The following is a 25,241-nucleotide window of genomic DNA, read 5'->3' on the forward strand; positions in this document are numbered from 1 at the left end:
CTGGCCCCATCTCATGGGGAAGCATCTGCCACCTGGCTTCCCCCCATTGTAGCAAAGGCAAAATGGGAAGCCTCCCATGTTGCTGCAGTGAAGGCATATGCTGCTTCCTTATCCCTTTCACCATGGAGCCCACCAGAAGTAGAGGTGTGTCATGTAATGGGCTCCTTGGGGTGAGGAAGTGGCATACAATGGGCAAATCTGCCCATATGATGAGGTTGCAAATGAACTTCTTGATTGTCATATTGTGAAGTGTTTTAGCTAATACCATCATCATTCAGTGTATTTTGTTTTTACAGTTTGGTAAAAACACATACCTAAGTGTGAAAAATGGCATTTGGTGCATGTCATTCAGTCCCCATAAAATGGAAATCTTTCCAGTCTTTTAAGTAAAGATAATCTCTTGGAATAAGGGTACTCTGGCACTCCACCTGGTTCGGCAGAGAGCAGTATCTGGAATTAGCAACAGTTTCCAAAGCAGCCCTCATCGTAGTCTGGAAACCGGCACCAGGTGTGCAAAAGAGGTGAGGGCGGAGACAGGTTTGCTACCTTTCCGGGGATGGTTAAGTAGCAGCCCAAGCTCCACAGGCAGCAGGCATTTGTTGGCTCAGAGCGCTGTCCCTTGTGCCTCAGTGCTGAAATCATTGGAGAGGCTGAAAAAGCCCTTTGCCTCTTGCTCCCGTTTTCTGTGCTCATCTCGAGTTTCTAGAACCTCCTCGAAAAATGCCTTCCACCCTGTTGATCACCACAGGTAAGTCCTGCTTCCTCTGAAATCAGTTGCACTGTGTCTGTAGGGCCTGGCTACCAGTGCCAAACAGGTTCTTGTGATGGGTTGCTTACCATCTCCGTTTGGATTCAGGGTGAAGCATAGGTTTCAATTTGAAGTTAACCATTTCCTCTTGTTCTAGCCCACCCAAACACAGTAAAAGTTGTTGGAATGGTTGCTTTAAAAAGAAGAAAGAGGACTACCTTTCAAGCCCTAACAGTTGTGTTGTAGTTGGATGGGTGGAGAAATTTTGAATGTAAACATTCTGATACTTTAAAAACTTTACCAAAGATAGATTTGATAAGTTGTAATTTTAAAAAGAATATTTGCAAGTTCTGCACAGTGTCACTATTAGGAGTAAGTAGCCACCATTGGTCATCGTGTTCTCACTTGCACACATCACACTTATATAATGATACATGCACTCATAGAGTTGGAAGAGACCACAAGCACCATCCAGTCAAACCCTTTTTCATGCAAACGTGGCCATCCAGCCTTTGCTTAAAAACATGCAGTGAAAGTTTCCACTTCACTTCTGGGCAGGATATTCCTGACTCTGATGGATAAAGTCATAGTTAATAAGAAAGATTGTTCATGACAGACATAATAAGGGTTATATTAATTACTAAATGTGCATCAAAGAACTGATTTGGTAACAAGGAAAACAGTCGGGAAAATCCTTTTCTTGCTATTAGTGTAGACAGTTTTATTGGGTAGCTCAGATCCCTAGACCATAGACCATGGACTGCAATTTCCAGAATCCTTCACTTCACAATCCCATCAGAAATCATATCAAAGATACGTTGTATGAGCTTTATTTATACAGTTGATTCTGGAATTAATGTATGTATTAATTGCCCAACTGTGTAATAATAATAATAATAATAATAATAATCATCATCATCATCATCATCCCAGGTGACAGTCGCAATGACGAAAAACAACAGGAAAAACTCAGCCGCTGTCAGGACCTCAAGATTGAACTTCAAAGACTCTGGCAAAAACCAGTGCAGGTGATGGGCACACTGGGTGCCGTGCCAAAAGATCTCAGCTGGCATTTGGAAACAATAGACATTGACAAAATTACGATCTGTCAACTGCAAAAGGCCACCCTACTGGGATCTGCACGCATCATTTGAAAATACATCACACAGTCCTATACACTTGAGAAGTGTTCGACTTGTGATTTTGTGAAATGAAATCCAGCATATCTATCTTGTTTGCTGTGTCATACAATAAAATAATAATAATAAACAATTTTATTTTTTAACCCGCGCTCTCTCCCCGAAGGGACTCAGGCCAGCTTCCAAAGGTGAAAAATGGCAAACATTCAATGCCATGTGCAATAACACAATAAAACATTAAAACAGAAGTTATAAATAAACAAATTAAACACCCTGGCTAAAACATATAAATCAGTCAAGCATCATAAATAACACATTGAACAGCTAAAATATCTATAAAAATATAGCTCTTCAATAAGTTAGGGTAATCAACATTGTCAGATGAGGTGGGATCAATTTTTTTTCATGTCAGAAGCGAATTGAGACAAGTCGCTTCTGGTGTGAGAGAACCGGCCATCTACAAAGACGTTGCCCAGGGGACACCTGGATGTGTTACCATCCTGCTGGTTGAATGTTCGAAAAATGAGATGGGGATGACTTGTCACCTTCATGATCTTTTGTCTTGTCTTGTTTTGCTTTTTGGAAAAAAAATAGATCAAAATTTGTAAATAAAAAAACCCAAGCAAACAAAAACAAAACTTCCCAAAATACTCCAACCATGTATAATAACTGGGAGTTGTAGTCTAGGAAAGTAACTTCCCATGTTCCAACTTCACACTCCACCCCTCCCCCCAAAAAATAGAATGATGCCTGTGTGATATGATGTGGAAATATAGTGGAGGTTATTTCGACAAATGGACGATGGTGCCTAGAGGACCCTACAGCCAACACATATTTGTTGCATCTCCATGACCTATTGAAGATTGTATCTCTATAAGGACACATGCTGCTATTTCACTTGCAAACATAATTATGTGCTGGGAGTAAAACTGATTGTCTGGCTCAACTCAGTTGGTTCCCTGATGGTCTGGCTTCCTATAGCTCTGTGGAGCATGATTATTCTATTACAGAATCATGAGTCATAAGGTTTTCATGTTACTAGAAACAACCTGTGATTGGAACATTATCCATGTATTCTTGGTATGGTGGAAATAACAAGTTGTTGATGACCAAGATTTGGCTTCACACTCAAGTGCTATTTCTAGGATGTTTCCATGCAATCACACACATCTCTTTTCTTTTTTGCTTTTATTTCTCCCTTCGTCTCTTTTCCAGTGAAAAGATCTACATGTAGCCAATGTCAATAGTATTTAAGCAAGTGTACTGACCCACTCCAGTCTGTAAATAGTACCAAGCCAGTTGAGCCCCATGTCAATATGATGTGGACACTAACTATCATGTAGACATGGAAGTGGGAAGTCTTGTTTGAATAAACAGATTTTTGTTTGCAGAGTAAAAAGACTAAGTGCATGTAAGGCCAGAAGGAGAGATATTGTTACTATTATTGACATTTCCTTTCAGCCTGGAACAAAAAAATAAAAAGAAGGAAGCACAGTTAAGCAAGCATACAGGAAACCATGGGGGGGGGGGGGGGAGATGACATTCTGATCCTATGCCATCCATTAAAAAGTATTTTATTGCCAATCTTAGTAATTTCACTTAATGGCTGAGCATGTCTAGTTGATACATTTCACATGGCTCTCTTGTGGATTGCTGGGAAGCTCAGAACACTACATTTTTTTTTTTTGTATTTTAGGGAAATGTCAACATAGATTATTGTATCAGATTTTTAATAAACAGATGTTAGTTAGGATCAAGGAAATGAATTCAATGGGCAAATAATTTGAGTGAAGATTTTTTATGGCTGCCATCATAGATCTGTCATTTGAGACAAGAATTATGGCTGGGATTCAGTGTGAAGTTTAGTTTTTTCATGGAAGAAGAGGTGCAAATTCTCCCGATTTTGCCCATTTAGGGAAAATATCACAAGGCAAGGATCAATCTTTCCCCCCTTCCTGTATAGACCATAGTCCAATATTTCTGCTTTAGTCAATTTTCAGTCCACTTCCATGTCTTATTATCACATGTTTTCATTAACAAAACTGATGCCATACCTTTTTCAATAGGACCTCCCTCATCTATGTAGGCTGCTGTATATATTCATTTGAATTGCTGGTTGAGGATAGTGAGGATTGTAATTTAGCACATCTAAAGAAAACAAATTGGGGGATGAATTGCCAGCCTGCAAGCAAGACAATACATATCACAAAGATAATGAGTCGGGTCTTTGATTTGTCTTCTGTTATGGTACGTTTCCACACATGGATATTGCCTCCATCTGATTTTCAGGAAATCTACCACCTGTCTCCTGCACCATAAGTTTGCATGTACATGAACCTTGAGCATTGTAGCATTGTAGACCAGCACTCAAACCACTGCATTATACTAGTTTTTTTATATAATGCTACATTTGCCCTCAATGTGGATCTAACACTATACAGTACTTTATGTTTGGCAGTACTTGTACTACATTCCATGGTTGCATCCTCTTTGGTGACCCAAAATAGCAGGTGCCAAGAGCTGAGAGAGAAATGTATGACAGCAGAGAATGGATGTGGAAGCACCTGGAATTTAGTTGAAGAAGTTTGTTTCATTTCAGGTAACTATGACAAAACCGCATGTTGTCTCTGATAACAATGGAAGCACTTTCTGTGTCTGATCTGCTTCCCAGAAATACTAATATTGAACTGAATTTTACCTGATGTTTTTTGTTTCCTTTTAATTCACTGACCTTCCATAATTTCATTGGAGAGGAAACATAGTTTTCTCCTTCCATGAGCTCTAACATAAATGTATGACAAAGGCATTAAAGGTGGTGTAGTGTATGTTTCTGTCATTGAGCTTGAATATCTACTTGCTTGTTAATGTGCCTGCTAACTCTTCTTTGTCCATAGTAAAAAATAATCTTTAGGGTAAACATGCATCAGGTCACACTGCAGGCCTATAAAATACGCAGTACAATCCTAAACCAGTTTACTCTGAAATAAAATTATCAGATTTCAGAGGGATTTCCTACAGTGTATGTATGCTTCCTTCTGCTGGAAGGAAATACTAAATCAATTGAAATAATTATCCCCCCTTTCTCATATTGTCCACCAGATATATATAATCTGTTTCATTGTTTTGTTCCTTCTTCCACAATTGTACATAGACCATAAAAACACAAGAAGAGCCCTGCTGCCACCATGCAAAGAATCTGAGATCTACTTTGAAAAGTCCTTCGAGATGAGGAGCAACTCTTTCTGTGGGCTAATCTCCCAAGTGAAGCATGTATTGGAATTTCTAAAAGATTAAGTCTAAATTCACACAAGAGACTGGTGGCAGCACTAACAATGATTTTTTTATTGCATGGTAGAGGGCTTAACATCATAGACTCATATTAATCAATTTCTAAGAGAACCTAAATACACTAAAGGCAATAGATTCTGTCTGATCTTGGAAGGGTCGGCCATTGGTGATGGACCACCAATAAATACCAGGTGCTGTAGACTATATTTCAGAGGAAGAATCTGGCAAAACCATTTATGATGATTCCTCGCCTAAGAATCCCTGATGAATTCACATGAATATAAATCAAGCTTGGAGAAGATAATGATGAGGAAAATCGAAGGAAAAGGGAAAAGAGGCCGATCTAAGGCAAGATGGATGGATGTTATCTGGTCAATGAGGTCATGAAGAGTCAGAGTCAGAATAAACAACAACAACAACAACAGCAACAGCAACAAATAAATCAACACCCACCCTTCCATGGATACCAAAAGCTGTGGAAATTCAAATCCCATGATACACACTGTTGTAATGAAATGATGTTTTGTATATTAAATGGCAAATTCAAAGTTTGCTTGGGGTGAGGGTGGCAGCAGGTTTTCCCAACATGGGTTGTTGTATCATTATCATAAGCAGTCACTTATGTCTGAGTATCATTGGTTCTAAGGGTAGAGTCTTGGCAATGGGTATAAGTGACTGTAGAGATCTATTGTGGATGGAATCTTTTTATAAGTTGAGAATTGCTTTTATGGATGGTCCATGTTTTGCAGATGTACAATACAGTTCAAGGGACAGTAGCTTTATAAACAAGCCTCAGGACATTCATAGGGCTTTATAAATAAGTCCTATGAATGTTCCAATCCTTGAATACTCTCTGCTTCATTTGAAATACAGTGTTGTATTTTGGCGTTGATGTCAACTTTTGTGGAGAGGATTCTTGAATATGGAGTTGAAGAATCTATGGATATAAAGGACTGACTGTGTGTGTATACACACATTGTTAACCCTTTGTCTCCATAGATTTTTCAACGTGTGTGTATGTGTATACATACACACATACAGAGTCTGCCTCTGTCTTCGTCTTAACCCCATCTAAAATGTAAGGTAATGTGAAGCTACTTAACCCAAGACTGTTTTAAAAGAGCTTAATTATAATGTTCTGAAACAAAAATAGCAACATCAGGGTGTATATAAAACTATTAAATGTCGATATTTTATGGCTTCAATGTGGTTGTTGGCTCCCAATATGCTACAGTGCTTGGGAAAACCCACAACCCTTGACTATACTTCCCACTTTTTTTGTAAAGATCTCTATTGTGACTTGATGTTACAATAACAGTGTTGTTAACAATTAAAAAACCAAACCAAACCTTTGTGGGACATATATAATAACCCATGATCTAAGTCAAATATTTGTTCTTAGTCAAAGGTACATAGCTAGTCTTAAGGTAATGCAAGACAAAACTCTATCCCTAAACATTTAATATAATTCAGTCTTAAATCAGAAGGAAAAGCTGACACTTTTCTTTTGTGTGAATCTTTGCCAGACCTTCTTCTGATTATCAGTAAAGGTAACAATTACATATTTTTTAAAATATCTAGTTGTAGCATAAATGAATATTGGTCTTTTAACTGCTGAATCAACACTGTGAATAAACCTCACTACTGTATACTCATAAAATGAACTTTATGTTCCATTTTCTGAAAGACCTGCAGAGCTTACACAAGACTAAAAATGCAAACTATTGCATCTTTTTAAAACAAGTACCATGCCTTTTCAAAGCTCATTGTGCATTTTAATCTTGATGGGCAAGTGCATTCTAAATGTTCTGTCCTACTGAAAAACCAATTTATCTTGGCTATAAATCAATTTGATCATAATCAAATTCATTCATGAGTAATAGAAAGCTGATAAGTAAACTACAATGGCTGATGACTTGTACACAAACCTCACTGTGTCTGTGTAATCCATTCTGAGTTTCAGTTGTACTGTAAAGGAGATATTAAAGGATTTTCTAAACCTTAAATTTGCATAAATGGTCTCTAATAGTAGATTGAATTCAACCATTATTTAATGATACAGTGGACACGAGGCTTAAATTTTTACTCTGTCATGAAAACCAGAGTGACCTTGGAAAAGATATACACTACCAGGCCCAGAAAACTTTGTGATAGGATCAACTTAAAGTCACCCTAAGTTGGAAAAAATCTTAAAGGCTCACAACAATTGTAGGTATGACTAATTCTGGATTTAATCCAAGAACTGGATTGGTTCACTGAGATTTCAGCATTATAAAAGGTCACAGAGAACCACACATATGTTGTGTTAGACTGAACCATAGCTGTTTTCCAGGGTAATCACCTTCCATGGATTGGACAAGTTGAGGGGACTTCTTTTGTCAGGATGAGATTCAGTCTACTTAGAATTCCAGTGTGGTCCACCAGGGTTCCTCATAACTAGCATTTGGCAGGTTATCAGCATTTGTAAGGGCGTTTCCTATTCTAAAAGACTGAGATGTCTCTCCCTAAGGTTTTGTTTCTGGCAATAAAAGCTTTAGGCTGAAATAAGTTGTTTTGGGATCTGTTATTGTTTGCTCTAACCATAGTAATACCCCTGCTTCATCTCAAGAACTGGAGGGAAATTGTTCAACTTGGATGAGAGTTTCCTTCATCAGATACATCCAAAGAAATATGGTAGCCTATGACTTGATTAAATGCAAAGTCTCTGAGTAGATGAGGTTTGTTTTGTTACGGCTTCATGGTTTCTGCTTTCTGCTTAGGATGATACTCATAGAATTTTTTTTTTTGCATCCAGGCAACAACTGCACAGTGAAAGATTCAATTCGCTGTAATATAGTTGTTCGGTTTTTGGTTGATGAGTTCCCAGAATTTAAGGAGTGCATGTGCACAGAGGATAAGTGCAGCAGCAAAACATTCCAGGCCAAGCAATGCTCTAATCAAGAAGGTAAGAGATGTCTTTTTTCTATGATACAAAATATTTGATGGCAATAATGACATTGTGACAAAAGAAAAGGAATTCTGGATTTGAGGTGTTCCTAAACACTTTGTGGCTCTTTTAAAGATGTACCATTGACCTTGAATTCTTAGGGATTTATTCTTTCAGAAATTGCCAAGTTCATCATAGAAGGAGATCATAACTATTGCAGGGTCATCATGACATCTGAACTAGGTTTGCTGGATTTCTTAACATCCAGGGATCCTCATATTGGGAACATAATCTGAGTAAACTGGAATCAGTCTTGGAATGCAGAACCATAAAACCATAAATCTCCTTTAAAATAAGGCATCCATAGAAATACCTGGATGTTTTAGGTATAGTTGTTGGGGAAGAAAGATTTGAAATATGCCACCTTACCACTGATTTATCCAAACTATTGTTATCAAATGTCTTTCAACAGGAAAGCCAGAACCTTCTTCATTTTCACCAGAATTTTCACAACAGACAAAACCAAAAATTACAGGGCCCATTGGCCTGTTAAATATAAATGACTGTTTTCTTGCCAAAGAAATGTGTCAAGGAGATGACTACTGTTCAATGCGTTATAAGGATTTCCTGAAAGCTTGCAGAGCAGAGCCAGCCCATTGCAGCCTTCCAATGGCAGGGGAGCAATGCTTCAGAGTTTGGAAGGAGCTACAGAGGACAATCCTGGGGAATTGCACCTGTCCAGAGCCAATGCAGAAACGGTGCACTAAAATCTGGAAAGTCATATTTAACAATACATGTTTAGACAACACACAGGTGTTTCAGACCTCACCAAGGAGCAAGCAAAACTATGCAGGTGAGAGAACTCAAAGGCTCAGTGAAGATAACATGCATTAGAATGATTATGTTTGTTTGTGTGTGTGATTACAACAATAGTAACTTAGAATGACTTTTCTGCTCAACTTCCTGGAATTTCTCTGTCACTTATCACTATACTAAAAAGCTAATAATGCTATGATTTTTCATGAAACAGGAACTCCTTTACCTTTCAGGTTTGTTATGATGTTCAGGAGATAAATAAGGTGTTGCGCATTGAGAGTCAATCTCTTGACTCACAGTTTTTATTTCACAAAACACGAGTATAATGTCATTAAAGGTAGCCTTCTGGTAATAACATGGCAAGATTTCATAGCTGGGTTCAAGAGGAGAACACTGGCCATACTGCCTCAGAAATTCTGGATTTTTAGTTTTAAAATGTGAGTTTTCTGAACTCTGATCTTGCATAGAAGTGCACATTTGACTTTTGTAGCACCTTGAACTTCTGATCAAATGTGTGAGGCGATGACATTGACAGCGTATTCATATGGGATTTGTCTAAGGGTCTTTCCTTGATGTGTCATCAAATACAGCAAACAACTGTGTAGTAGAAAGAACCTGCAATCTGTTATTTTTTTTGAACCTGTATTCTTTCTCAGCAATATACAGAATTATTTGAATCCCCATGTTTTTCCCTTTTAAAATTCTATGTTGCCTTACCTCAGTGTTAAGAAGATATTATTTACCCAGGTTTGTTACTATTCCTGTTTTTCAGGCAATTTAGATGAAGGAATTTAAATAGCAGTGCTGATTGCTTCTAGAAACAAGACCCAAAATGCATTGATTGATATGAATGAGGGCCCATGCAGACAGTGCCTTAAATGTAGGAGTTCTCATTTTAAAAAGGAGGTGATTAGATACGTCAGCAATAAATGCATGATGAATAGCTACAAAGGAAGGAAACCGCAGGATGAAAAGGTTCCTTTTTATCCCATTTCTGGCCAAAAAGATGCACATCTTCATATGTCAGTGCAACCCTCCCCACTGCGGAGACTGCTCCAACTGATGTCCTTTTCGAAAAGCCCAAAATGACTGATCATCCAATTGGGCTGTCAAATGGATGCTCAGCTAATTTAAAGGAAGCATGAAAGGAGAGCCATCTGAACTCTTTGAAACTCTTTGTTTTACATTCTATAATATTAAACAGAGCTTGAATAAATATTTAGGGAAGGGAGAAATCTGGCAGAAGTTTTTTAAAAATTCACTCTATTATGTGCTGAACCTCATATGAGCACATGCAAATATGCTTGTATTTATTGTATTTAGATGTTGGCATATGCACATATATGGATCAACACATAACTACACACACACACACACACACACACACACACACACATCTTCTGGATGTTCTCCACCCACTCTCCATTTTATCCAGAGACACAGAAGGGAGGCCCGTGAAGATGGCAGGGGAAGACATCCTGGGATTGGCAGGTCTGTGTGGGGGGCTGCCCTGAAGTCCCAGGGTTTTTTTTTGTTCCTCTTTTTAATCCTGTGTTTTGGTGCTGTCTGGAAGCACCCTGAGACTTTCTGATCATTTGGAACTGTTGCATTATGTCATGCATGGACATGAATGTATAACTGGAACCTCTTTAAATTGAGAATATGTTGTAAGGAAAACATATCCTCAACCACGACCAGGTGGATGCTACAAAATTGCAGAAAAGATAGGAGCCCCAGGTGGCGCAATGGATTAAATTGCTGAGCTGCTGAACTTGCTGACGGAAAGGTCGGCAGTTCGAATCTGGGGAGTGGGGTGAGCTTCCACTGTTAGCCCCAGCTTCTGCCAAACTAGCAGTTTGAAAACATGCAAATATGAGTAGATCCATAGGTATCTCTCTGGCAAGAAGATAACAGTGCTCCATGCAGTCATGCTGGCCACATGACCTTGGAGGAATCTACAGACAACGCCGGCTCTTCAGCTTGGAAATGGAGATGAGCACCAACCCACATAGTCGGACACGTCTAGACTTAATGTCAGGGGAAAACCTTTATCCTAGTAGTAGCAGTAGCAGTAGCAGTATGTTTTTGAATGCACATAGTTTCATCACCTTGCACATTCAGTTCAGGAAACAATCTGAAGATCGCAGAAAATTGTAATGAAGATCATCTGATTATCTAAAGACCAGGCCTTGAAAAACTTCGACCTTCCAGATGTTTTGTACGTCAACTTCCACAATTCCTAACAGACAGTAAGCTGGCTTGAATTTCTGAGAGTTGAAATCCAAGACACTTGGATGGCCAAAGTTTGTTCATGCCTGCTATAAACCGTACTGACCTTCTGCCCATCCAAGCATCCTAGCAATTATCCATGCAGATTAAAGACACCAGATAAAGTTGCTCATACTCTGTGGACCTCTAGTTCTAAGTAATGCATCTACTTGAGAAAATAAAATAGCATGCATAATTCCACTTTGACAAAACATTCATTACCATAAATAAAATGGTGATTGCATAGTCAGTAATAAGAAAACTTATCATCTTATTTACTGGGACATGAGAGAAGCCTCTCACCAGATGGTAAAACATCCAACGTCTGGGTGTCCCCTGGGCAACATTCTTGCAGACGGACAATTCTCTCACACTAGAAGCGACTTGCAGTTTCTCAAGTCTCTCCTGACATGAAAAAAGCATATTTACTATTGCTAATAAGCTTAATGAAATTCTTTTGGTGCCTTTAAAATATTTGAAAGTGTTACTAGCATTGTTCATACTTCTTCTCCTCTCCTTCCATCATTGCATACATACGTATCTGCTGTTGTTATTGTTTGTTTGTTTTTTGCAGATCAAATGAAAATAAAATCACAGTGGAAGTCTTCAGCTCTTTCAAACTATGGTAAATATCAATTCTGAATGCATTTGTATTCATTTCTAACCTAGACATATTATGGATCTTCAGGGGAGGCCCTGCTCTCAATCCCACCACCCTTGCAAGCTCGACTGGTGGGAACGAGAGACAGGGCCTTCTCAGTGGTGGTCCCCCATCTGTGGAACTCCCTCCCTAATGAGATCAGGCAAGCTCCCTCACTTTTGTCTTTTCATAAAAAACTTAAAACTTGGTTATGGGACCTGGCATTTGAGCAATAGATGTAGCATGTTGTGATGACTCATGGGCCTTGTAGTCCTGCTCATGACATGGTGATACCTGATGAAGAAGAAAACTTGGGTTTTTTACCTTCCCAGTCAGAACTGGAATCTTCCCAGCCAGATTCTTCCCAGCCAGATCTGGGAACCTTGCACCTGCAAGAGAGTTGTGTTCCAGAAGTATGTCAAACAAACCCTGAGCCTACATCTCCTGTGTTTTCTCGCCATGAGTTTTGTAAACAACAGAGAGGTTTGGAAGCGGCCTCGCGCAGGAGTGCTAGAATAGCTGCTAAGAATTTAGCCAATTAAGCCTGCTTTCCATGAGAATCTTTAAGGAGTCAAACATCTGGTCTCAGAGATTAGCTTTCGTTTCTGGTTCCCAGAGAACTGCTCTCGGCGGGAAAGTTAGACTCTATATAGGTGTTTTACCCGCGAAGTAACTTCGCGGAGTCAATTCGTCAGCCTCCGGAGCGAGTTGTGTCTGGACAGCGCGCTCCGTTTCAAGCCTCGTTCCTGTTCAAGCCTTGTCCTTGTTCTCAAGCCTTCGCTCCTGCTTCCCAGCCTTGTTTACCTTCGGATCTTGCCTCGCCTTCCAGGACTAAACCTTGCCTTGTTTCACGGATTTTACCAAGTAATTCCACGGGCCTTGTTCTTGTTCCACGTTACCTTGTGTCACGATTCAAGCCTTGTTTTCAAGTATCAAGTTAATTCCTAGCCTTGCTCAAGTTCATGGACTAAAGGACCTTGTCATCTCCCCTCACTTTGCCTGGCAAAGTGAGTGTTTCGGTTATTGGATTACAACTTTGGACCTTAATATTTCATATTGGACATTGTTTTCTTGGACTAATTTTGACCTTTCCTGAAAGGTCTACTCCTGGACTATTTCATACACTTGCTTTTATTAACTTTATATATTCCTTCAATAAAGATATTAGATAGATTCTGGCCTCTGTGTATGGTTATTGGTGCCTTGCAGCCTGGGTCCTGACACATGTTAATTAACTAATTTTAATTGTTCTAGTTGTAGCTATTTTTATATACTATGTTTTTATACTATGTCGTTCAGCATCTAATGATTGCTAACTGTTAAGGTCACCCTGAGTCCCCCCTCAGAGGTTAAAAGGATGGGATATAAATGCTTTAAATAAATAAATAAATAAATAAATAAATAATAAGTTTATACCCTGCCTCCATCTCCCCCGAAGGGGACTTGGGGCGCCTTACAGATAATACCAGATAAAAACAATAACAATATACAATATACAATACATCAATAAACAAAAAACATACACAAATTATAAAATTTTAAACATTAACCTATAGAAATAAAAAAACACACTTAATAAAACATGGAATTAAAAACAGCAAGGCATTATGAAAAGTTAAGAACTGCAAGCTCACTGAATGGTATAGAAATGTCCCCCCGGCCCTTTAACAGCACCACAACATTTCCTTTTTTGAAAATATTTTATTCCAGAAGCCATTTATAGTGACACCTTGAGTTAAGAGTTTAATTCATAAACTCAAATTGCTTTTATCTCAAAGTGAAATGCATTGAAATGCTATTAATCTGTTCTAGTCCCCTGACACCCCTCCTCCATTTTTGTTACATATTTTTAAATAAGAAAATGTACTTTATAATTAACAAATAATGTATACATGCACATTCACGTGGAGCAATGAAAAAGAAAGATAAACTTTAAAATAGTAGAACCACAAAGTTGTGACAAAATGGTAGAAGCACAAAGTTGTAGCAAGAAAGCACAAAGTGAAGAGGCAAAAGTATAATTTTTTCATACTGTACTCATTCCAGCCTCCCTCCCTCTCTTGTTTTCTCTCCCCCTTAAAGAAGCCAAACATACCAGGAATAAAAATCACACAAAATCAACTAACCTAAAGTTTCTCGAAGCAGACAAGAGCAAAGCAGATAGCAATCTCCCAAATCGGACAAGAGCAAAGCAGGCAGCAATCTCCCAAAGTGGGCAAGAGCATGAGGCATAAGGCATAGAGGCTGGTCCCTCTCATTCTAGTGCTCCCTTGCACACTAGCTTGTAACTCAAAACACTGCTCTTATGTCAAAGCAAAACCCATGCCGAGTGACATCTCTTATCTCAAAATTCTCTCAAGTTGGGATGCTCTTAAGTAGAGATTTCAATGTAGGTCATTTCCATGAGCTGTTTTGGCAGCTCTTGTGCACTGAAGATTTTCTTCTACTTTTTGAAATTTGGAAGAGTTATTACTTCTAGGATTTCCTCCTTATTGTGATCTGAGTTTTCTAAAAATTCTCACTGTCTTTGAGTCCGAAATTTCAGTTTTACTAATTTCTGATTTCTCTGCATTAGCTTGCCAGTTAATTTGTCCAATGAGATATGTAGTTCTTTCATTTCCACTTAAAGCTCTTTTCTCATTGATCTCAGTTTATTAAGAATTTAGGTTGGATCCATTGGTTTTTACTTAAGATCACAAGAGCTTTATAATGTAAATTCTTTCTGAGGCTTTTGGTATTCTAATATTCACTTATTAAAGGTCTGTTGTGGCTGAACATATGATGGCACTGCAATTTCCTCAATAAGTTGGTAAGACTAACAAGAAGAGAGGGTTCTGTCCCCAGAAGTTCAGCTATTTACTCCCTATGTACTTTTCAGCCTGGGAACTTTCCTTTGTTTAGCTTTGAGGATGGCATTTGTATAAACAAAACATAACCCTTTGCTAGTTGCCAGAGTTATAACTAACAAACATCTTACTCTTAACTCTTAACTTTTAATATTTATTATCTTTTAATGGCCTTCCTTGATGTCTGTTAAATCAAATTGTGCAGGGTGATTCCTTAGCTGCAGTTACATTTTCTCTTGTTAGATTCCTTTTAAAGTTCTAAACGAAGAGTGACTCATGACCTTAGGCATAGAGAAAATCATTTGACTGAAAAGTGCTCTGAAGAACTGCCTGATGTGTAGGCATACCCCAGTGTATCCTTCCAACATTTCACAGATCTTTGGGCACTCCCTGACTCTAGTTTCAATTGTTCACCATTTTATATAAAAGATGACATTTTAGTGCACTGTTGTACGTATAAAATGCATTTGAAAGAGCCATAGAAAAGCAGGTTTCTGGGCTTGATGTATCATCATCTAAAGCAAATCTGTGGAATGTACAAGGAATTGTAGGGAAAGAGTATCTGCTGTGGGTGCAGGGACGGCCTTAGGTAATTTCGCCTTGTAAGCGAATCTAGTGGCCGCCCCCCCCCAAATTGCGCCCCCCACCCCCAAGGCTTCGTACATACCTCCTTCATCGTTGGCAGCGGGGAGGACCATCACTTCCCTCAGAGGTGAAGGCTCTTCTCGCAAGGACTTCCGCATTCACCGAGAGGGGAGACAGCGGCAGGGACCATCGCCTCCCTCCTCGGCGAAAGTTGAGGCCTTCGCCAAGGAGGGAGACGATGGTCCCCACCTCCGCTGTCTCCCTCCTCGGCGAACGCGGAAGTACAGTACCATCGGCCCAAATGGCCAATGGTGCTGTGTGCATGTGCAAAGTGTTGATTGGTGCATGCATACAGCACCATCACCCATTTGGGCGGATGTTGAGGCCTTCACCGAGGAGGGAGGTGAAGGTCCTTGCCGCCGCCTCCGCGCTCGGCGAATGTGGAAGTACAGCGGACACAAGTGATTGGTGCTGTGCGCATGCGTACAGCACCATTGGCCCAAATGGGCGATGGTGCTGTGCAGGTTGACGCGGGGCTTCTATCGCTTGCACGGACGTGAGCAATTGAAGCCCCGCGCCAACGGCGGTGACACAGCAGCACCAGTGGCGCTACGGGGGCGCAGTCGAGGCCTCGACAGCGCCCCTATCAGCATGTGCCCGAAGAAGCTGCTTCAGTCATCTCTACGTTCAACCGGGCCTGTGTGGGTGCCAATTTCATTGGTGAATTTACACATTAACTTTAAACTCTAAGGCAATATAGGTTAGAGCAATTAAAGCGGATTGGAAACATATCCCAGAGGGAGTGATTTGAAGGCAGATAATACAACAGCAGCATTTAATCGAAAGAGAGCATGACATTGCAGTTGTTTTGGACAAAAGAGATGGAATTCGGTCTTCTTTTTCACTCCATCTGAATCAAGACCAGTATCTGATTTGCTTACCCTTCCCTTCCCACCAATAAGGAGCAATGGAAGGTGGGATCCCAGGATCTGGCAGCTGCTGGAACTGTAAGAGGGGTATACTTTATCTTACATCAAGTACACTCTGTTTGCTTTTATGTTCGACCTCAACCATTCATTCCCCTGTAATTTCATAATCTTATTTTCTCCCCAGAGTACAAACATCGGCAGTCCTGTTTTGAGCTGAATGTGGAATGCATTAGTGATGAAGTCTGCAACAGACAATTAGCTAAGTATCTTCAAGTTTGCCAAGCAAACGAAACACAGTGCAATGTGAAACAATGCCAAGCAGCACTACAGTTTTTCTATGAAAATATACCTTTCAATGTTGCCCAGATGTTAACATTTTGTGATTGCATGCCATCGGATGAAAATTGCCACCAAGCCAAAAAAGTGCTTCATGGCAAACCATGTGCAGTCCATGTGGTTCCAGCACCTTCGTGTCTTCATGTAATTCAAACATGCCAAGCAGACAGTTTCTGTTGGTAAGTGAAAATACAGTGTTCAGGGATATGTCCAAGAGGTTTAGTGTCTGATACTGGAATTTGATACAAGAGGCAATGCTCAAAGAATCAGGAATTTGGGTTTCTACTGGAGACTTTGAGAAGCTGACATATTCTTCCCTGCTGTCGCCACCACTCCAGTCACTGCTCTTTCCCTGATATAATAATTCTAACATCAGTGTGCGTGAGACATGTGTCCAGTTTTAAAAATAATTGTTATGCCAAGCTCACAATAGTGTCACATCCATATTTCCACTGAAAACATGGCAAGCAACAAGACAGTGCTGAGCAGGCAGCAGCAGAGAGTTCAGAACCTTCAGAGCTCTTAGCTGTTTTTAGGGGAGAAGAAATGAAAATTTTTGTTTCAATGTAGCTTTGAAGTGTTATCTTTCTTGTGGGATGAGGAGGGAGTGTGAAAAAATTAAGCATGAGTTTTTTTTACTAAGTCTATGAACTCATTGGGGAGTTCAGTGGAAGCAGAAAGTGGTGCTTAGCAAAAATAGATAAACATCCATCTGGCTAAGGCCAAATGTTGGGGGCTGGCTAGTGGATGCCCAAACAAAGTACTTCCAGGTTTCTTGGTTTTCATTTATTTCAAAGGAAATGCATGTTTCTCCTTCTTTTGTTATTTGCTTTTTTTTTTAGGCATCTCACAATAAATGCAAATTGCAAAAGAATACGTATTGTCTTTTGTTTCTACAGGGACAAATACAGGAATTTTACATCAAAGTGTTTAAAATATATCAGCCAAACATGCCTTGAAGATGAAACGTGTCTACAATTTTTGGATATAAATGATCTGATTTGTTCTGACAGCGATGAGTGCAGAGAGGCTTACATAAACCTATGGGGGTCTGTCCTTCGAGTTGAGTGCACTTGTGACTTCACTTCGGTGGAGGATCAAACTGCCTGCAAATGGTTCCATCACATATTCCACAGCAAATCCTGTTTCAGTAAGTTGAAAATTTCATTTATTGTGTCCTCTTCAGAGCTCTGAAACTCTTACTCATAAATTGTTTCATTCTCTGAACCTCTTTACACAAGACTACAAAAATCTGCTCACATTCATGCCCTTCTATGGGTTTTTCAGACAGCTGAGATATTTTTGTGCCAGTTTTCAGGAACTGCACACAATGGGCCATTTTTGCATCCTCTTAGTATACTTGTGTCCATTTTTTAATCAATGGAAGATAATGACATGGTGGAGAAACATTAGCCCTCCACTCACATATGAACATTAAATAAAATCTCTCTCATGCCCTAAAGCAAGAATGTGGAATGTTTTTCTCTCCACACATTTTAGGCTTTAGCTCACACAGTCCCTTTTGCTGGCTACAATGCTTGGACTGGAGGTCCAACACGTTCTCCACTGTTTCCTCACACTGTTAAGGTAAATATCCTCAATGGACATTAATAATGCAGTCCATGAATTATGGAACTAATTTTGGGTGAATTTTCAAAGGATATCTTCATGTATGAAGGCTGTGATGTATAAAGAAGCAGTTTCACTATACACAGCATCAGTGAATACCAACGGAGTGTGCTTGATTCAGGGTTCCTCCTGACCATTTAATGAAAAATGGAGTTTGGTGATAAAGATTACTCAGTGAGATGGGTGGGATTTAAAAAAAATGCTATGAAATGCGCTGAGAAAGAAATGCTTAAGGGTGACATTGATAAATGTAATGATATGCCACCTCATCACAAAATGCTAAAATACACGAATGCGCTGATTTTAGCCCAGGTCACCCATGGAGCCGACCAGCTCCCATCCCATGATGTTGGTGTGGCTCCATGGATGAAGGAAGGCAGATCCAGCGCATGCCACATCCAGGGCAACACAGCAGGGCTCACATGTTGCTGTAGAATGCATGGGGTGAAGCCATGTGCACCACGTGCTATCATGCTTCCCTCCACCCGATTGCCCTCGGCTGGAGCCAGGTGATGCAGGGCATGGGGTGCCAGATTTCCCATGCTCTTCTATGAAGGAGAGCAAGGCCGGTGGCCATCTGATGAGGTCGATGATTTTAATTGCAAGGACCACAGCTATAATTAAATATATCTCATTACACAGTCAAATAAAAAAATGTTCCTAGGTTTTTTTTGGGATGTGTGTATGGGAGGGGGGTGCTGATTCAGAAAATTCAATTGGATAGACTGCAGCAGCTCTCATTTCTAAGATATGGTTATCATGATTTTCTATAGATGAGCAGATGGCAACTGGTATATGGCATATGTTCTGTATCTCAAAAACTAGAACTGATAGAAAACTGGTGGCTTTTTTTGGAATCAACAGGTCAAATACCCAGAAAAGGTCTAACATTTGGTCACCAAAATGTGTGTTGGCCAGTGATTATTTTTTATTTTCTCAAGTCCTGCACAAACCAATTCTTCCTTGGAAATTTAGTTAAACCAAATTGATCTAGAACTGGACAAGAAGGTGGACTTTCCCTTTTTTGATTTGTGGTTATCTAATTTTGGCTGGTATCCAATAAATATGATTTGTGATTACCTAATATTGGCTGTTATCCCATGAACATGTGCAAGTGTATTATACATGCGAGCCAATACAGGTCCATTACAGATTGTGATTGTGCAGTACACATTGCACATCATGAAGCATAATCAGTCATTGTACAATGTTATTTTGCATGTGCACTGCTCTCATGGCATGTCTCCACATGAAAATATTTATGGGATGTTGGATTACAGCTAGGAAGTGTCTTCCCTACTGAAAGTGATTGAAATACCCTTGGGCTTTTTATTTCTTTTTGTGTTTGGTTTTTGTTGCTGTTGTTGTTCATTGCTTTTATACACCATTTACATAATATCATGATGGGTTTATTATTGACTTTTGTGTACTTTAATTATAAGCCATTTCTAAGATCTTAAATCAAGAATTAGATTGAGAAATGAATGAATGAATAAATTCTATATAATTCATCAATAAGTGCTAAAAATACCAATTGATATTCACTGTATAAATTTAGAGATCCCACTCAATCACATATTAGAGGAGGGTTTATATACAATGCTAGACATTTCCATTCACTTTGCTTTGCATTCATGCAGTATGTTAACAATTTCCAAATGCTTGTATAATCAAAGCTGTATTATCACAGACAAGAGATAAGACTCAAGTTTGAAAGAACCCTAATGTTTTAGAAGTACAAATTAATATTTTAATAAATAAATACAAAGGAGACAGCAGTATCCGTGATGAACAGTTAAACAAAGTTTAATCAATCAGCTTAATATGTGAAATACTTGTGGCTAGCTGATAAAATGGAGTAATTTGTAAGAGTATAGATATATGGGTGAAATCCTAAGTAGAAGTCTAGCCGATATTGTTTGTTTGCTTATTTATTTTTTGTTTCATACTGTTGACTTCTTTCTATATCATCTCCTTTTTAAAGATCAACTATCAGGTGGAAAGGCAGAACTTCATTCATCACATGGGAAATTACTTCCTGCAACTGGTGAACAGTTTTTGTTATATGGTGAGCTTACTTTTTAAAAATGGGGTAAAAGCTATGGAACTGAATCCTATTGGTAGTTCCAATTATAATAGACCCGATGGATCTATTGCTGAATGGCACATCAGCAGATAGGTACATCTCTTTGAGCCAATGAGGCCTCTTGTTGCAATTAACTATACATTTCAGGCAATTGTCAAAGACATTGCATTGTGAAAAGCTGCATGAATCTCACAAAACAAATCCCCCAAAAGAGGCCAACCAATGAAACCAAATATTTTTCAATACACTGACATAGCCTGCTTCTGGAGTCCGCCAAATTTAAAGGGTTCCCTGGGAAGTCTTGTAGACATAGCTGATTGCCTTGCCAATGCCTGAGACATGGAAATAATTCAATCCATAAATCCAAGAGGGCCCAACTGAACCATCAATTCATTCATGTTTCTACTTTCCAAAAAGCTGCAGGCGGGATGATATTTCGGTCGGTGGCTAAAGTGCAGGTGGCAGAAAACACAAGAGCTTTTTCACGTGGCAAAGAATATTTTGCATAAATAGCAAACTAGAGCAGTCAGTTGAAGCACCAAGGCACACTGTGACCAAATGGAATTGCATTGCAGCTTACAGATAAAAGAACTCACAAACTTTCTGGTTGAGCTTCCATGATTAGTCCCCCCACCTTTGAAGTTGACTGAATTGCACTGGTGGTTGTTTGATATTATTAATATTGATATTATTACTGTTGTTTAAATCTTTGTTTTAACTTGTTTTATCATCGTCTTGTGTTTTAAACTGTGTGTATTGTTAATGTATTTGCGCTGTTACTTTTGTAACATTGTGAGCCGCCCCGAGTCCCCACGGGGAGATGGTGGCGGGGTATAAATAAAGTTTTATTATTATTATTATTATTATTATTATTATTATTATTATTATTATTATTATTGTTATGTCTGTAGTTGAGAGAGACACAGCTAGAACTCATCTGGTTAGTTACAGATCACATGTGCAACATGAAATGTGAACAGAGCTGATTAGATAAAATAACCAACAAAGACATATAAAAATGAAACATATGTATGTCTCGATCAGGCATGGGCAAACTTCAGCCCTCTAGGGGTTTTGGACTTCAACGCCCACAATTCCTAACAGCCAGTAAGATAGCTGGGATTTCTGAGAGTTGAAGTCCAAAACACCTGGAGGAACGATATTGCCCATGCATGAGATGCTGTTGGTATTCTGGGAGCACTGGTTCTTAGAATTTATGAGACCAGATGTATATAAAACAATAAATAGCGTTCAGGCCCATGAAGAGTTTACTGTCTGAATTTGCATTAAATAGAAAACACTTATTCCTCAAAAGCTCAGCTTAGTTACTGGCAGATCCTAAAGGAACAACAATAAAAATATTCATTCTTTCCCTATACCAAGATATTATTTTAACTCTTTACAGTATCCTCTGAAATAGTATGTTAATACAATTGTTGGTACTATAGGAACCAACACTGTTAATCTTCTGAGATCTTTATATCTGATACAGGTCTTTGCAATGCAATTCAAGACATGGTCCAGATTTAGAACGAAGGAGTTTTTTATTTTGAAATCTCAATAATTTCAGGAAAAAATGTCTTTTAAAATGGTGCTTTTCTCACTCTGTAAAACCGAGAGAGAGAGAGAGAGAGAGAGAGAGAGAGAGAGAGAGAGAGAGAGAGAGAGAGAGAGAGAGAGAGAGAGAGAGAGAAATGTGTAGTTCCAGAGGATTCATATTGTTTACTATGTATTCTAAATACTGGCAAGAGGTCATTTACTCTTCGATTAATGTCCTGATTATTTTCACAATTTTACTCTAGATGAAACCACCATCATGATCATTTTATACATCTCTTGCCTGATCCCTATCCTGGGAATAATCCTGTTGGCTTTGTTAAAAAGCAGGTAGTTTTTACAGTTTATGTTGCTTAAAGTCCACTCAGGAGGTGTGTATATAACTCCAGTTTGTCAAAACTTCTGAGAATTACAGCCATTTTACCAGTGGTTCCAGTGGTCAGGGGTATTGCCAGCCCACTGTAAAATTTCCAGACATATCGCAAATGTAATTGTTTCATTCAATCTGACTTGGATGCAAAAATCGATACAGTCCAGTAACAATGGATGCTTTTCCATTTGTGCAACCCAAAGATATGTACAGGATTTTTGAAGAGTTGAGATCCGCCATATATGTATTAGATCCTTGCCCTTCCTGGCTTATTTTAAAAATAGAAGGAAGTAAAAGTTAACGCCCTGCTAAAACAAGACAGACAACCTCATCAGATGGCCACTAGTGTCACTCCGCTTCATAGAGGGGCTTAGGAAATCCAGCCCCCCATGCCCCACATCGCCCGGCTTCAGCCGAGGATGATCAGATGGGGGAAGCAGTGCATATGGCTTCCACCCATGCATTCTATGGCAACACGGGAGCCTTCCCATGTTGCTCGGCGGCAGCATATGCTGGTTCCGCACTTCATCATCCTTCACATCATGTGATGAGAGCCAACCAGCCCCATGGGTGACCTGGGCTTAAATCGGTGCATGCTGACGATTTTTGCCCTTTGGGTTACAGATTACTTGAATTAGACTGTTGTAAAACTAGCTATCCCTGGAGCCCGTCAATCTGGATAATTATCAGCCAGTCTTTAACAACCTCATCACACTTGAACTTTTATCCACTTTAATCCACTTTAAATGCTGTGACTGCCTCCTGCAGAATTGTAGCTTAGGGAGGAGGGGCCTTTAAACTGCTCATCCAGAGAAGCCCTGGGCCTCCCTAGGCTACAAACTCCAGAATTCTGCAGGAGGCAGTCAGGGCATTGAACATGGATTGAAGTGGGAAAATGCTCAGTCAGTCTTTAACATTCCATTTTAGGGCAAGATCTGGAGCACACAATGGCTTCTCAGCTGCAGGTTATTTAAATCCATTTTAATCTGTTTCAGGCCTGGTAGTGGGACAGGGATGGCTTTAGTCATCTTAGTTAATGGGCCTATCCCAGGAGTGAAAAGGGGAGTGTGTGCCTGTTGGTTCTGCGGGTCTCCTGAGTGGTTTTTGACATCACCCCCATTTCACCTTGCTGGAATGGGATTTAGGGACACTTTTACAATGTATCTATTCCTCTTTCGGGGGACAAACCTAGAAGTTGGTGCTGGGAATTCCTGTTCGCCTCCTTGGTTTTGGTCTATTGTATTCCTTGGGGCTTGTATTCCTTCGAGCATGCTATTTAACATTATTATTATTATTATTATTATTATTATTATTATTATTATTATTTTATTTATTTGTTTATTTATTTCTGTATCCCATCACCATCTCCCCAGAGGAACTCAGGGCAGCTTACATGGGGGCAAGCCCAGACAACACAGGTTATAACATAACACAGTAAAATTTACAAATAACAAACATCAAAAAACATAAGCATCAGCAAATAATCAATAGCCTAACATAGTGGCCATTTACTCAACTAAAGGGAGAGACAGGTGCTTTCAAAATAGTTGCAAGGACAGGGCTGGTGGGAAAGTGCAAAAGCCAGATGATAAGTTTGGACTAGAAGGGCCAAGACATTTTGAGCATTATTACTGCTGGGAGAGATTGTCCAGGATTGACACGCTTGGTGCCATGTGGTTGACCCACAATTCTATTATCCCTTACAACTATAACCCAAGTGATCTGTTTTGGTCCTAAACTAGCATCTGTTATGAGTAACAAATTGGATGAGGGCCTACAAGATGATCAATTCAAGGCAAAGTACTCCTGATCAGTCAAAAGGCACCTCATGCAATATGGATTTAGGGGCTACACTCTCCCTGAAGAAGCAAGCCTACAACTAGAATGCACTCCTGAATTCAATTCTGAGTCTGGATATTCAGGTTTTAGTTGTGGCATTTACACAGTTAAAACTTGTGCAACAGCTGTGTCTGTTCCTTAAGATATCAGCTCTGGCCACAGTGACACACCTTACAAATTTCCTAGTTGGGTTGCTGTAACATAGAATGCTGCTTTGGAAGAGTGTTCAGAAACTTCAGCTGCTCCAAAGAGCTGTGCCCAAATTGCTAACTGGGACTGACTATAGGAAAGATAACTCTTTTGTTGCCGCATCACTTCCTGCTGGTTTGTTTGCAGACACAATTGAAAGTGTTTGTTATGTCCTTTAAAGCCCTACATGACTTGGGTTCAAGTAATCTGGAGGACCATGTTACCCCTTACAAACCAGGCTCTGCTTTGGGATCTCCTGGGGATACCCTTCTCTGTGTCCCACCACCCCCACAAGTACATCTGGTGAGGACACAGCAGTGGGTCTTCTTAGTTGCCATCTCAAAGCAATAGCAAAAGAACAAAGAAAAAAAAAGCATTTCACAATTTCCAATTAAACTGAAAAATATGTGAGGAGTGAAGAAAATACATGACATTGAGAAAAAGAATAGTAAATCATAAAAACTGAGAGAAAAATTATCTCGTAACTTGGGAAGAAATTGGCAATGCTTGTTAAAGGGTGGGAAATTGTAATTCCTCCAAGCTTAGATTCTCCATTGATTTGTTGTTTCTTGTTGTTAGGGTGGTGGAGGTGTGGTAGTAATAGTAATAGGATCAATGAGGCAGAGAAAATTACCCTGAGTAACTCATGTTTCATGCATATTGACAATGAAGTTATACAACATGTCTGTTTGTTTGCAGAGTCTGCACAAGGACTTATCAGGCAAAGACAGTTTTACCGGCTCATTTATCTGAAAAACTCATGATACCTCAGGCAACCATGGAGCACCAACTGTGTCGATAAAGCTCTTACAGTTTCTTCTCATTTGGCAGTCTATACTGTGAAAGTTCTCCCGAGGAAGAAAAATAGAAAGAAGAAAAATCCATAACACACATCTGCTTCTTTAGTAAACCCTAGGCAATTGACCACATTGAAGCTACTTAAGTCGACCTGCTTCAGACTGAGACAGAGCATAACAAACTATTCCAGAAATATATAAAAACAGAACTAAATGTTATCTGTATAAAAAAGTACAAAAATCATATTTCTAA

At 39.4% G+C, this 25,241-nt stretch overlaps 2 protein-coding genes across 4 annotated transcripts in view; one reads left to right on the plus strand and one right to left on the minus strand.

The window, feature by feature from the left end:
* hmgcll1 (3-hydroxy-3-methylglutaryl-CoA lyase like 1) overlaps positions 1-25,241 on the minus strand; it is a 105,209-nt gene that overhangs the window by 1,997 nt on the left and 77,971 nt on the right. The window contains exon 8 of one of the 2 annotated variants that reach the window (XM_062983187.1): positions 3,831-4,035. The exons of the other annotated variant lie outside the window; for it this stretch is intronic. Within the exon in view, the coding sequence (XP_062839257.1) occupies positions 4,027-4,035 (9 nt within the window). The 3' untranslated portion in view covers positions 3,831-4,026. Of the gene's footprint in view, positions 1-3,830; positions 4,036-25,241 lie in introns of those variants that run through there. 2 annotated transcript variants of the gene reach the window in all.
* On the plus strand, positions 600-25,232 carry LOC134299661 (GDNF family receptor alpha-like). Of its 2 annotated transcripts, XM_062983159.1 has the most exons (10): positions 600-748; positions 4,346-4,486; positions 7,970-8,119; positions 8,574-8,954; positions 11,760-11,810; positions 16,370-16,700; positions 17,421-17,671; positions 20,135-20,218; positions 22,039-22,123; positions 24,891-25,232. In XM_062983159.1, exons 1-10 carry the CDS (start codon positions 721-723, stop codon positions 24,991-24,993), a joined length of 1,605 nt encoding a protein of 534 aa, XP_062839229.1. In that variant the 5' UTR covers positions 600-720; the 3' UTR covers positions 24,994-25,232. The 2 variants fall into 2 exon arrangements, with proteins under 2 accessions (XP_062839229.1, XP_062839218.1); XM_062983148.1 differs by lacking the exon at positions 600-748 and having other exon boundaries at positions 4,050-4,486.

Source organism: Anolis carolinensis, chromosome 1, assembly GCF_035594765.1.
Source record: "Anolis carolinensis isolate JA03-04 chromosome 1, rAnoCar3.1.pri, whole genome shotgun sequence".
Classification (NCBI taxonomy): domain Eukaryota; kingdom Metazoa; phylum Chordata; class Lepidosauria; order Squamata; family Dactyloidae; genus Anolis; species Anolis carolinensis.

Coding starts and splice junctions, on each gene's coding strand:
- LOC134299661 (XM_062983148.1), top strand. CDS start 4,213: ATGTACATGAACCTTGAGCATTGTAGCATTGTAGACCAGCACTCAAAC. Junction 17,672..20,134: donor CCACAGCAAATCCTGTTTCA/GTAAGTTGAAAA, acceptor TCCTTTTTAAAG/ATCAACTATCAGGTGGAAAG. Junction 22,124..24,890: donor TTGGCTTTGTTAAAAAGCAG/GTAGTTTTTACA, acceptor GTTTGTTTGCAG/AGTCTGCACAAGGACTTATC.